At 42.5% G+C, this 13,707-nt stretch overlaps 1 protein-coding gene across 2 annotated transcripts in view; it reads left to right on the top strand.

Moving 5' to 3' along the window:
- ric1 (RIC1 homolog, RAB6A GEF complex partner 1) overlaps positions 1-13,465 on the top strand; it is a 90,000-nt gene extending 76,535 nt beyond the window's left edge. Inside the window, exons 18-26 of one of the 2 annotated variants that reach the window (XM_080847427.1) lie at positions 2,190-2,306; positions 3,753-4,484; positions 4,608-4,766; positions 4,975-5,111; positions 5,531-5,826; positions 6,126-6,299; positions 8,197-8,374; positions 8,665-8,853; positions 9,619-13,465. In XM_080847427.1, the coding sequence (XP_080703553.1) occupies positions 2,190-2,306; positions 3,753-4,484; positions 4,608-4,766; positions 4,975-5,111; positions 5,531-5,826; positions 6,126-6,299; positions 8,197-8,374; positions 8,665-8,853; positions 9,619-9,898 (2,262 nt within the window). In that variant the 3' untranslated portion in view covers positions 9,899-13,465. Of the gene's footprint in view, positions 1-2,189; positions 2,307-3,752; positions 4,485-4,607; positions 4,767-4,938; positions 5,112-5,530; positions 5,827-6,125; positions 6,300-8,196; positions 8,375-8,664; positions 8,854-9,618 lie in introns of both variants that reach the window. The other variant, XM_080847426.1, reaches the window with a different exon arrangement.
- Positions 13,466-13,707: the final 242 nt, after the last annotated feature.

Below are 13,707 nucleotides of genomic sequence, written 5' to 3'. Positions count from 1 at the left end.
AAATGGTGAAGAAACTGAACTTTTCCTACAACAGTGTGTACTACTCTCTTCAGAGAACAGCAGAAACGGGCTCTAACCAGAGTAGAAAGAGAAGTGGGAGGCCCCGGTGCATAACTATTGGAATATTGGAAAAAAGTGTTCTGGACGAATTTTAAGTTTGAGGTGTTGGATCATACAGAAGAACATTTGTTAGACGCAGAACAGGTGAAAAGATGCTGGAAGAGTGCCTGGAGCCATTTGTCATGCATGGTGGAGGCAATATGATGGTCTGGGGCTGCTTTGGTGCTGTTAAAGTGGGAGATTTTTACAAGGTAAGAGGGATTATAAATAGGGAAGGCTATCACTCCATTTTGCAACGCCATGCCATACCCTGTGGACAGCGCTTGATTGGAGCCAATTTCCTCCTCCAACAGGACAATGACCCAAAGCGCACCTCCAAATTATGCAAGAACTATATAGGGAAGATGAAGGCAGCTCGTAAGCTGTCTGTTATGGAGTGGCCAGCGCAGTCACCAGATCTCAACCACATTGAGCTGTTGTGGGAGCAGCTTGGCCGTATGGTACGCAACAAGTGCCCATCAAGCCAATCCAACTTGTGGGAGGTGCTTCAGGAAGCGTGGGGTGAAATTTCTACAGATTACCTCAATAAATTAACAGCTAGAATGCCGAAGGTCTCCAATGCTGTAATTGCTGCAAATTGAGCCTTTTTTGACGAAAGCAAATATTTCAAATAAAAAACATTATTTCCAACCTTGTCAATGTCTTGACTATATTTTCTATTCACTTTGCAACTCATTTGATAAATACAAGTGTGAGTTTTCATGGAAAACATGAAATTGTCTTGGTGACCCCAAACTTTTGAACGGTAGTGTATATACATATATATATACAGCCGCGGAAAAAATTAAGAGACCACTTCAAAATTATCAGTTTTTCTGGTTTTACTATTTATTGGTATGTTTTAAAGTAAAATGTACATTTTTGTTTTATTCTATAACCTACTGGCAACATTCCTACCAAATTTCAAATAAAAATATTGTCATTTAGATAATTTATTTGCAGAAAAATGACAATGGGTCAAAATAGCAAAAAAGATGCAGTGTCTTCAGATCTCGAATAATGCAAAGAAAACAAGCTCATATTCATTTTTAAACTACACAATACTAATGCTTACACTTAGGAAGAGTTCAGAAATCAATATTTGGTGGAATAACCTTGATTTAAAATCACAACTTTCACTTGTCTTGGCATGCTCTCCACCAGTCTTTCACATTGCCGTTGGGTGACTTTATGCTACTCCTGGCGCAAGAATTCAAGCAGCTCGGCTTCTTTTCATGGCTTGTGACCATCCATCTTCCTCTTCATCACATTTCAGAGGTTTTTTATGGGATTCAGGTCTCGAAATTGGGCTGGCCATGACAGGGTCCTGATCTGGTGGTACTCCATCCACACCTTTACTGGCCTGGCTGTGTGGCATGGAGCATTGCCCTGCTGGAAAAAAACACTTCTCAGAGTTGGGGAACATTGTCAGAGCAAAAGGAAGCAAGTTTTTCTTCCGGGACAACGTTGTACTTTGCCTGGCTGAGGTTTGTAAAAGACCATAAGGATTGAAAAAGCGGACTGGAGGTTCTTCTAAGTTCGTCTTCTCTGATGAGTCTGATTTCACAGTAGGTGCAAGACTCTCTGGCTTGTAGGCCTCTCCAGGTCTCCGTCTAACCATCAGACGACCATGTGTTGGGCAAAGCTGAAAATTGGACTGGTGGAGAGCATGCCAAGACAAGTGAAAGTTGTGATTTTAAATCAAGGTTATTCCACCAAATATTGATTTCTGAACTCTTCCTAAGTGTAAGCATTAGTATTGTGTAGTTTAAAAATGAATATGAGCTTGTTTTCTTTGCATTATTCGAGATCTGAAGACACTGCATCTTTTTTGCTATTTTGACCCATTGTCATTTTTCTGCAAATAAATGATCTAAATGACAATATTTTTATTTGAAATTTGGTAGGAATGTTGCCAGTAGGTTATAGAATAAAACAAAAATGTACATTTTACTTTAAAACATACCAATAAATAGTAAAACCAGAAAAACTGATAATTTTGAAGTGGTCTCTTAATTTTTTCCGCGGCTGTATACTCATATACTCATATACTCATACCTATACCTTTGCTCTTTCTGTCTGCCTGTCAGGCCTGCTTAGCAGAGAGCATCTTGTTGAATCTGGCAGGACAGCTCATTATGCTACAGAGAGACCGTTCAGGCCCCCAGGTACGGGACAAGGACCCAACCCTCAGTCAAAAAAAGTTGGTAAGTATGGCATCATGGCAACCTCGTAAGGGGGGTATGTGATCCTCGCCAGTGGGGTGTATGGTAATCGTAAGGGGGGTGTGTGGTCCTCGTAAGGGGGGGGGAGTGTGGTCCCAACAAATCAGACACTTTTGTCTTCAGCCTGGCCAATACAAAAAAATCTAAATAACAAACTTGAGCAGGTGTCCACAAGTCCATAAGACGGTTCAACCATCGGAAACCCACCGTATGGATTCTTTTAGTTAATGTACCTGGCATTTATTTACAATGTTTTGAGAAATATGTATATAATGTAGGATTATTAGTTCAAGGCAAGAATATGTTTTAAAGCAATATAAGAGCATGGCCATTTCTAACAGGACAGGGTTATACACTTAAAATATTTCAAATTAAATTTAAATATAGCCACAAGCAGTGATCATTGGGGTCCAAGCTTATGTGTGAACTGGCCCAAATAGTGAATGGTTGAATGATGATGACCGCTAAAACAGGTGAAAGAGGACCAGTTGAATTGTGTAAATGTTACGTGATGATTTAAAGACTAAATTAATTTTGAAGATAGACCAAACCATGTCAGAGGAAAAACAGGAAAGCATGTTGTAGGTTGCTGTAGTGACATCTTGTGGCTTGGTTATTTATTTCAGATTCAGATTATATTATGTAGCCTACGTAGTTGTACCATGGTTATACCTGTGTATCCATCTAAGGAAATTGCATTTTTCTTTAATAAATATCATAATTGATAAGTTGTTGATGCTGGGCCCTAGGCATTGTAAAGTGCCTTGAGACAATTTTATTGTTTCGGCGCTATATAAGTAGACTTGAACTGAATTGAATTTAAATAATGGTTTCTGTTCCAAAAATAAAATAGCTAAAGATATGCCTCAAGCAAACTTGTGGTACGTTCAGTAATAATAATAGTTGTATCTCTCTCGTTAGCTAGCTAGTTCGCTATCTGCTGGGAGGAGGGGGTGTCCAGGTTCTGTAGAACGGGTTGGGGGTGCTCCGCTTGCATGGATGCTTTCTTTTAGTTGCATTTAGTCCAGTCTGAGGAAAGCCTTTTTATTCTGTCATTTAATTTAACTGTCATTTGGGTAGTATTCTTCCATCGTGTTTCATTGTTTTGATGGTTTTATTCTCTCCTATTGTTTATATTGTAAGGTTTTATCCATCAGAATAAGAGGATAAGAGAAAAGGAAATAACTGGATTGCTTTTTTATGTCTTATATGTTTTTATTATATGTTTTAATAGTTCTCTTATTCTAATATTCTTGATTATTTTACTGTCAATTGAGTCACTTTGGAACTACTCCTGTTTGCTATATAAATAAACCTGACTTGACTGAAGTGTTATTCACTTCATGCTGAATCATTTGATTTGTGTGGAGATGTGTTCAGTCTGAAGTATAACTACTCCGCTTGTGTCTGCCCTTCCCCCCGCCCCAGTTACCCTTCTGCCCCCCAGTAGTGCTGGCCCAGTGTGTGGAGAACGTGTGGACCACGTGCCGCAGCAGCCGGAAGAAGCGCCACCTGCTGGAGGCTCTGTGGTTGTGGTGTGGAGAGGCGGGGATGAAGGTGTGGCTCCCACTCTTCCCACGGGATCACCGCAAGCCTCACTCTTTCCTGTCCCGCCGCATCATGCTGCCCTTCCACATCAACATCTACCCCCTGGCCGTGCTATTTGAAGACGCCCTGGTGCTGGGCGCTACCAATGAGACCGTGCTCTACGACAGTGTAGGAGGAGGGGCCTCTCCCGCTACTGAACCCCTGGAGGCCCTCTTCCCCTTCTGCACGGTGGAGCGCACCACGCACATCTACCTGCACCACATCCTGAGGCAGCTGCTGGTGCGCAACCTGGGCGAGCAGGCGCTGATGCTGGCGCAGTCGTGTGCCGGGCTCCCCTACTTCCCCCACGTGCTGGAGCTCATGGTGCATGTGGTTCTGGAGGAGGAGGCCACGTCTCGAGAGCCCATCCCAGACCCGCTGCTGCCCACCGTGGCCAAGTTCATCACAGAGTTCCCCCACTTCCTGCAGACCATTGTGCACTGCGCACGGAAGACAGAGTATGCACTCTGGAACTATCTCTTTGCTGCCGTGGGGAACCCAAAAGACCTCTTCGAGGAGTGCCTCATGGCCCAGGACCTGGACACAGCCGCGTCCTACCTTATCATCCTTCAAGTAAGCGTTCTTTAGAGAAAGTTGCGGAGCTGCTTATGGGAGCTGAGTTATTGTTGTAAATCAGTCTGCTGAATAGAAGTGTTGTCATAATTACATGTTTTCTAATGGCTGCTCTGCCTCTAGAATATGGAAGTTCCAGCAGTGAGCCGCCAACACGCCACGCTACTCTTCAACACCGCTCTGGAGCAGGGCAAATGGGACCTTTGCCGTCACATGATTCGCTTCCTTAAGGCTATTGGTTCAGGAGAGGCTGAGACTCCACCCACTACACCAACCATGCAGGTATGTTGTCTTTGCTGGTTTTCTTGCAACCTGTGTTTTTCTTATTGCAGAAATGGTCATCAGATCAATTTACATTTTTACTAAGAATATGTTGTGTTCTGTGAAGCGCTGTGTTCATGACTGTTCATAAGTGCAGGTGTCTAGTTTAGAATTCAGGTTGTTGTTCTTTTAGGTGCTGACCCACCTGAGCCCCATGTTGTCTGTTCAGGAGCCCAGCTCAACGGGTGGCTTTGAGTTCTTCCGGAACCGAAGCATCAGCCTCTCCCAGTCGGCCGACAGCATCATGGCTGGGAAGTTCAGCCTGCAGAAGACCTTCAGCATGCCCTCGGGCCCCTCAACCAAAGGGTACTTCAGTGATTATACACACACGCACACGCACACGCACACGCACACGCACACGCACACACGCACAAACATGGAGACACACACACACATACAAACACACACACACACACTCACACACACATAGAGAGAGACACACACACACACACATAGACACACACACACACACACACATAGACACACACACATAGACACACACACACACACACTGCATAATGACCCTCTCATTCTTCTCTGCCTGTCCTCTCATCCTCCAATACTCAGTGATTGCGATAACATGATCTGTTTAGCCATGGCCATTTGGAGACAATTAAAGCCAACATGCAGAATGACTTCCTAGTTTCTCACCACTGCTTTGATATTTTGAAGTGTGCAAAGTCATTAATGATGAATGAATGCTTGACTGTGTCCCCCACGTGCAGGGCAGAGCGCTGGCTCAAGGAGGGGGACTGTGCAGAGAACATGTACATTGACATGATGCTGTGGCGCCACGCACGGCACCTCCTGGAGCAGGTGCGCCTCAGGGAGCTGGGCTGCTTCTCAGCACAGTTGGGCTTCGAGCTGATTGGCTGGCTGTGCCGCGAGCGCACTCGAGTGGCCCGTGTGGATGACTTTGTCACTGCACTCAAGCGCTTACACAGTGACTTCCTCTGGCCCTTCCCCGTCATCCCTGCCTGTGCACTCAACTCTCCACTCAAGAATGGACGCTGTCGTACAGGTACTGTGTGGAGAGAAATGTGTGGCTTTGTTGTCATTTGATGTGTTACATTTGTAGTTGTGTGTGTGTGTGTGTGTGTGTGTGTGTGTGTGTGTGTGTGTGTGTGTGTGTGTGTGTGTGTGTGTGTGTGTGTGTGTGTGTCACCTTTACCCTTAATGTACAATATGGACTGAGACTTTCTCTGCAATTTGAAACTTCCTCTAAGCCAAATTTGGATTTTGTGTACTTATTTATCAAATCCAAATAAAGTAGTCAAGTGTGTGTGTGTGTGTGTGTGTGTGTGTGTTCGTTCCCCTCAGTATTAAGCACCCATCTGCTAAAGTCTCAGTCAGCTGACAGTCTACTGAATAGCACCATGGAAAGGGCTCTACCTGCAGCCGCTCCCACCAACCACAGCTGGCTAGACGGACTGGGGGCCAAAGAGATGGACCCTGAACCCCAGGAGGCTTTCTTGTCACCACTCATCAACAAAGGTAGGAACAGTGGGCCTCATTCTCCCTGTCACTTCTGTCTGTCACAGACAGCATACAGTGCCACTTTAAAGTATGTGAACCCCTTGACCACTTAGGAGTTTTCTGTTGTTTTACCATGATTATTCATTTTTTTCATCACCAATTTTCCATAGAAGGAATGTCAGGTTTATGTTTATCATTTGCATGTACTTTTTTTAGAGGGAATTGTTTGAGTAGCCAAAAGACTACATGAAACATGGAATTAGTCCATTTCAAAAGTAAGTGAACCCCCAGCTGAATTGGTAAAGTCAAGCAGGTAACAGATTCAGTGAAACTTATTTGGGTGCTTAATAAGTCAATTAAGCAAACCGATCATCTGAGACATCCTTAGGGAAAGGTTTGGGCAACACAGATTAAAAGAGAGAGGAAACCAACAAAACTACTGTAGTGCCAAGGTGTACCCACACAGATCAACAATGCCGAAAGGAAACGAGATATCCGAGAACATCAGGAAGAAGGTTCTGACAGCCCATCAGTCTTGGGAAAGCTATAAGACCATCTCCAAAAGATTCCAGCTCCATCCATCCATCCAAGACAAATAATTTTGAAATGGAGGGCATTCAACATGACCGCATCTCTGCCTAGAAGTGGACGCCCATCAAGACCATCACCAAGAAGCACCAGAAGAAGAATAAATCAGGTAAAAGTCAACCCACACATCACCTCTAAAGAGTTTCAGACCTCTCTGGCAGCATCTGGGGTAAATGTACATGGGTCTACAATCAGACGAAAATTGAATAGACATGACATTCATGATCGGGTTGCTAGAAGGAAGCCTCTGCTCTCAAGAAAGAACAAAACTGCCCGTTTCAACTTTGCCCGAGAGCACTTGGATAAACCAAAGGCCTTCTGGAAGTCCCTTCTTTGGACAGATGAGTCCGAGATAGAATTATTTTGTCACAATCAAAACCAACAATTTTCGTCTGAATGTAGACCCATGTACATTTACCCCAGATGCTGCCAGAGAGGTCTGAAACTCTTTAGAGGTGATGTGTGGGTTGACTTTAACCTGATTTCTTCTTCTTCTGGTGCTTCTTGGTGATGGTCTTGATGGGCGTCCACTTCTAGGCAGAGATGCGGTCATGTTGAATGCCCTCCATTTCAAAATTATTTGTCTTGGATGGATGGATGGTGCTGGAATCTTTTGGAGATGGTCTTATAGCTTTCCCAAGACTGATCGGCTGTCAGTACCTTCTTCCTGATGTTCTCGGATATCTCGTTTCCTTTCGGCATTGTTGATCTGTGTGGGTACACCTTGGCACTACAGTAGTTTGGTTGGTTTCCTCTCTCTTTTAATCTGTGTTGCCCAAACCTTTCCCTAAGGATGTCTCAGATGATTGGTTTGCTCAATTGACTAATTAATCACCCAAATAAGTTTCACTGAATCTGTTACCTGCTTGACTTTACCAATTCAGCTGGGGGTTCACTTACTTTTGAAATGGACTAATTCCATGTTTCATGTAGTTTTTCGGCTACTCAAACAATTTCCTCTAAAAAAAAGTACATGCAAATGATAAACATAAACCTGACATTTCATCTATGGAAAATTGGTGATAAAAAAATGAAAAATCATGGTAAAACAACAGAAAACGCTTAAGTGCTCAAGGGGTTCACATACTTTCAAGTGGCACTGTACGTCTGTCCTTCTCACATAAGTATATAGAACTCTGGTTGTTTCCCTGCTCACATAAGTATATACAGCCGCGGAAAAAATTAAGAGACCAGAATAAAACAAAAATGTACATTTTACTTTAACACATACCAATAAATAGTAAAACCAGAGAAACTGATCATTTTGAAGTGGTCTCTTAATTTTTTCCGCGGCTGTATATATAACTCTGGTTGTTTCCCTCTGAAGTTGAGGAGTGCAGTATTGGCTCCGCCACTGATCTGACAGAGACCAGTTCAGTTGTGGATGGTGATTGGACCATCGTTGATGAGAACTTCACAACCTTGTGCCTGAGCCAATCAGAGCTGGAGCACATCTCCATGGAGCTGGCCAATAAAGGACCTCACAAGTCCCAGGTGCAGCTCAGGTGAGATTGGATACTATACTTCCATCAGTCTGAGACGGACGCTTTCAGTTTGTTCTCAAGTATTTAATTTCTCTCTCTTACTCTCTGTTACCATTCGAAGTTTAGAATCATCAACAAAAATGTTTTCCAGGAAAACTCATATTTGTATCCATAAAATAAGGTGCAAATGACTAGGTTAGAAATGATGAGTTCTCCTTGAAATAACAATCTTGTGCTTGAAACTTTGCTTACTTGAGTCATTTCTATTGGGGAGTTTGTACGAGTGCTAATGCCAGTGATGATTGCTTCAGATATCTGCTTCACGTATTCTTGGAGGCGGGCTGTCTAGAGTGGTGTGTGATCATTGGACTGATCCTGAGGGACAGCGGCATCATCAAACAGGTGGTCAGCTTCCTGGACTGTCCTGATGTCCCGCAGGAGACCGTTCTCAGCATCCGGAGTGGCCTCCTGGCAGTGGACGCTTGGGCTTCATCTGACTGGTCAGCCTTCACGCACCTAGATATCTTCTCAGTCCTGCTCACTCACCCACACAGATATCAAGTTCAAAGCAGTACAAAAATTACAAAGCATAAATGGCTAGTGAATTTGTATTCCTTTGATGTTTAATTTATGGACCACAACTGTCTCTTTCTGCCACTAGTCAGTTTAAACTTCCACCTTGGGTAAGTAAGTCTGCAGTTCAAGGTTCCACTTCAGATGGGGCGTGACATGACAAAATCAGTCCATTGCTGCAAGTGTTTATTCCAAAATATGGCAATTTGTAATGAAAGCGTCTGACCCACATTCCAATTTTGTATGTTGTTGTGAAGACATTCCTTAGTATATTATCTATCACCACCTTTTGTATTGTAGAACAACAACAAACATGGCTTATCCAGCCCCATCCGTCCAGATCACCCTCCTCCAAGACTGGCTGCTCCCCCTCCCTAATGATCTGGACGGATGGGGCTGGTCTCACATGGGTCTCCTGCTCCAAGATGTCAGTCAGTGACCTTCTCATGTGCCATGATTTCCTCTTCAATGTTTTTTGCATTATTTTCACTTACACAACTTTTCAACAATTTTTTGACCAACTGGACTTCCTTTGTCGTGACACGCCCAATACGTAAATTCTTTGGGACAAATACCCCAACTTTAGTGACCTTGTTCACCAGTCTTCAGTATGTTTTATAGTATGGCTGATGTATGTGATGCTTGTTAACATGTGTGTTAAGCAGTAACGTGTCCTTGTTGCTCTTTCACAGTTTGGGGTACAAGCCCTTCTTGAAGCTGATCCGGCCCCAGCTGGAGAAGCTCCTGGAGAGCGAGGTGGAGCCAGTCAACCCCGAGTCCTTCCAGCCTGCCAGTGTGACCAAGCTACTGGAGCCAGCCGACCCCAGGATGGAGGAGCGGGGCGGGCCGGTGCCTCTGGGGCTTACCCTGGCCCTGGAAGCTCCTGGATCAGGACCTCTAGAAGATGGACCCGAGGAGGAGCAGAAGGAGCGGAGCCCAGAGGAGGGCACATATGATTGCACCCTGTCTTGACCCACAGCATTTCAGCTCTCAGCCCTGACACGTCCAGGCAGGTGTGGGCCCAGGGAAGATGGCGTCAGGACAGACAAGAAGAAGGTGTCTAGATGGAAGGTGGCCTAGATATGGAGCCTTGCACACCGGGACTCCCATCAATACTCTTTGCTATTATTAAGTGTTTCATTGTTATTCTGCTTTAAGGCTTTTATGTGTTGGGAGAGTGTCCATGTGTTTGTGATCTGGTTGTGTGACAGTTTTCTTTATCTTAGAGTGCATGTGTGATTTTGTGTGGTTTGGAATAGGATGTCTGTGTGTTCTCTGACTCTGTGTCGCTCATATTAGAGCGCCCCCCATAGTTTCAGTACAGACATTACGTTACAGGCTTTGATCACCCATACACTCTTACTCACATACACTCTTTACCACAAATGAGATGCATACAGAACGTACACAAATTATTTTGTGAGAAATTACTAGACAAAGATATCTGCTGTTTTTCAAATTATGTTTTGCACAGTGACATCCTTATTTGAAATTAAGTTTTGCAGAGATAATTTGTTGAAGCCCAAGCATTCTACCAAAATAGAAATGTTTCTTGTTTTTTATTGTTGAGCCTGACATGTGCTTTCATAAAGAGCACAGACTTAAGGCCCAGGCAAACTAATATTGCAATCCAGTTTGTCTGAATGACCAAGGACTAAGGACTGTGTGTGTGTGTGTGTGTGTGTGTGTGTGTGTGTGTGTGTGTGTGTGTGTGTGTGTGTGTGTGTGTGTGTGTGTGTGTGTGTGTGTGTGTGTGTGTGTGTGTGTGTGTGTGTGTGTGTGTGTGTGTGTTGGGGTGGTGTGATTATGGTTGCCAGTTCCATGTAGTGCAGATACCCTATCCCAATTGATCTTTGAGAGGGATTAGAGACACATGCAGTCAAAGACACACTAGATCACGGCTCAGCACTAGAGAAATGAGCGATGCTGGTTCACTTGCTCATTCAAAATTATTCATGTTCGGAATAATCCAAATTATCTTAAAAGGTCCTGGCAATGCAACACAGATACACCCTTATTCTTTTCCATCTTGGTGTGCAATTTACTGCCAGGAATGTCTAGCTGTATAAAACATTCCATTATGTATTATTCATCTTTGTGTTTTCATTTTGGATGCTTGTACAAAAAACACACGTTTGTTGCTCCTAGGGTCATGAGTTCCAAAAACCTTTGCCTGATAGGGGCACAGATTTGTGTCAGTGTTATTTTACCCTCAGAGCTTGGTCCAGTTTTCGAACAACATCATCAAGCAGCTAAAGGTGGGACTAGCCAGCCACAGTTAATACAAAGGCACCGGTTTCTGTGTCTATTATTGGCCTCAAATGTAGTCACAGAACTTCATGCCATTTACCCTCTGAGTCTACAACCGTGCATACAAAACTGCTGGGATCAGATGCCATGTAGTTTAATCAGGATGGGTCTGACTCATTTACAAGTGGGTGTTGCCTTGAAAATCATTCATCTTGTGAATCTAGTATCAGTTCCACAGCACTGTCAAAACACCATTCCTGTAATCGAAATCACGCTTTATACACACTTTGAAGTCTTTAGCTAGACTTAAGGTCAGTTTGGGATTAGAATGAGATAAATCGCTCTTTGAGCCAGACTTCAGCAAAACGCTACATCGTCATGTTGATTGCAAAGTAAAGTCTTATTTGTGTATTACTTTTCTTTAATTCTTATCTTAATTTAAGTGAACATGTGACGGCATCCATGGCTAAAGTAATGTTGATCACAGGCATAGTGCAGAAGTGGTGGCGGTCATGATCACATACCAGTTTACTTCCACAGGATTGGTATGCGTGGGCAGAGAGTGAGAATGAAATGGTTAATCTATATGCATCCACTGACATCTTAGATTGGTCTGTATGTCTTGAACAGAAATAGTGCTTTAGGATTTAACACTCGGCTGCTGTTTGAATGGGTGCAAATAGGAAACTTTAGTTTTAGTGTGATTTTAATATCATCAGAAATCTAATATTAATATATCAATCAAAATGATCCATAAGCTACTATACAATGTATAATGTTTACAACTATACAATGTATTTAAAACGCAAACACAAAGTGTGAGGTGAGCAATTGAATAACAAATGTACTAATTGTTTGACCCAACTACAGTCTTCTGGCAGTAAAACCCATGACATGAGAACAGGTCAGCAGTCACCAGTGGACCTCATGAGTCCCTGAACAACAAGAAACTGAGCATTATTTAATCTGCTATTGTTTTACCTACATACCACTGCATTAACCAGTCATTGAACCACTCTTCAATCGAGAGTGCATATATGCAGCAATATTATATTTATTTTTGGTCGTGCAGAATTTCGAAACTTTTCTTGACCATCTTTTTAAAAGTATTTACTTTCTTGTTGCTTTGATAATTTATGCTTAACGCTTTTGTTCACTCTGTGTATAATAGGGAACTGGAAATATGTACATAAGGTATGTTAAGTTTCTCTAAAGTCTAAAATTAATTTGCATTGTTTTTAATTTTAGGTTCATAATTATTCTTTATGATAATCATGGTCCTAGCATTGGCAAAGGTGAAACTAGAAAGCATAGTAGCCCAGATCCTGCTCAGACAGATGACGCAGCACATTGTCATTGCGAAAACATGGGGAGTATCAGTATTATAATATTTTTTGTGCTATGTAATTGGACAAAATGGACAAGGGCACCTTAAAAATCAATCAGGTTTTTTTTTTTTATTAACTTTTTCATCTTTGTTTTGCTTGCAAAAACCTGAGAGTGGAATCTGAATGGTCTTTAACTGTTTTTCTTCCTCCCTGGTGAACCACCGAGGTTGACTCAGCCCCACTGGCTCCTGCTACCTACTATGTCAAAAACAGGCTTTTCATGCAAGTCACTGAAACCAAAGAGTGTGTGCATTGCATAGTATTAAAATGATGTGTTAGCATTAAAAGTACATCCGTCTCCCACCAAAATGAGCCGGCCCTTTCCTCACTCACACATCTCTCCCTCCTGGTTCTATTTTCCCTCAGTACACAGATGAACAAACTTGTAGTGTGAAGAAACCGTTTTCTAAAGAGATATTTGTGGTAAGAAAATGTGTATAATATTTACTTCCTGTTTGTAACGTTTGAGAATCCAAATTGTGAGGTGAGGATGTGGTTGAGGTGTTGTATTCTGCTCCTGCTCAAGCTTAAAGGTGTGTGTGATGAGTCTTTGAGGGTGGGACAGAACCACTCTCTTCCTGTGAACACTTAAGTATTGCTCTTTGGCGCAGAAATGTTTTCCGAGACAGAAGGCCGTTCTTGCAGCAGTATATAAATGCAGGTCTCTTGTACAGGTTTTTTTCTACTCACTTTAGTTTTCTATTTTCTGTATATAAAGAATAAATTATTTTTTAAAACAGTTCTTACTGCTTTGTCTAATGTATGGAAGAAAACTGTTACCTTTTTGAGCAGAAGAAATTGTGTCTATGCATACACCAGAGCCTTTCCTCTGCACAGCAGTGTCTTCAACTGGGCACAAATGTCTTAAACTTTACTGAAATCAATAAAGACCATAAAGTGATATTTAAAGAGTTGTATTACAATTTGTGCCATATATTCTGTACAGACATTACTAAGCATGGTATCTATATCAGTTAGCATGTTAAGCATGTTCTCCAGATCTGAGCAAACCTAGAGAATAAATAGCATTAGTAATGCATCCTTATTCATATTGAATCCATACATCCATTTAATGCAAAAGCTCACGCTTGTCTATCATCGCATCATGATATTTTCTCACCTGAGGAGCACTCAATTACATTT

The sequence above is a fragment of the Sprattus sprattus genome (assembly GCF_963457725.1).
Source record: "Sprattus sprattus genome assembly, chromosome: 11".
Classification (NCBI taxonomy): Eukaryota; Metazoa; Chordata; class Actinopteri; order Clupeiformes; family Clupeidae; genus Sprattus; species Sprattus sprattus.
The sequence above is the reverse complement of the archived record's forward strand: the minus strand, read 5'-3'. Positions and strand labels throughout refer to the sequence as shown.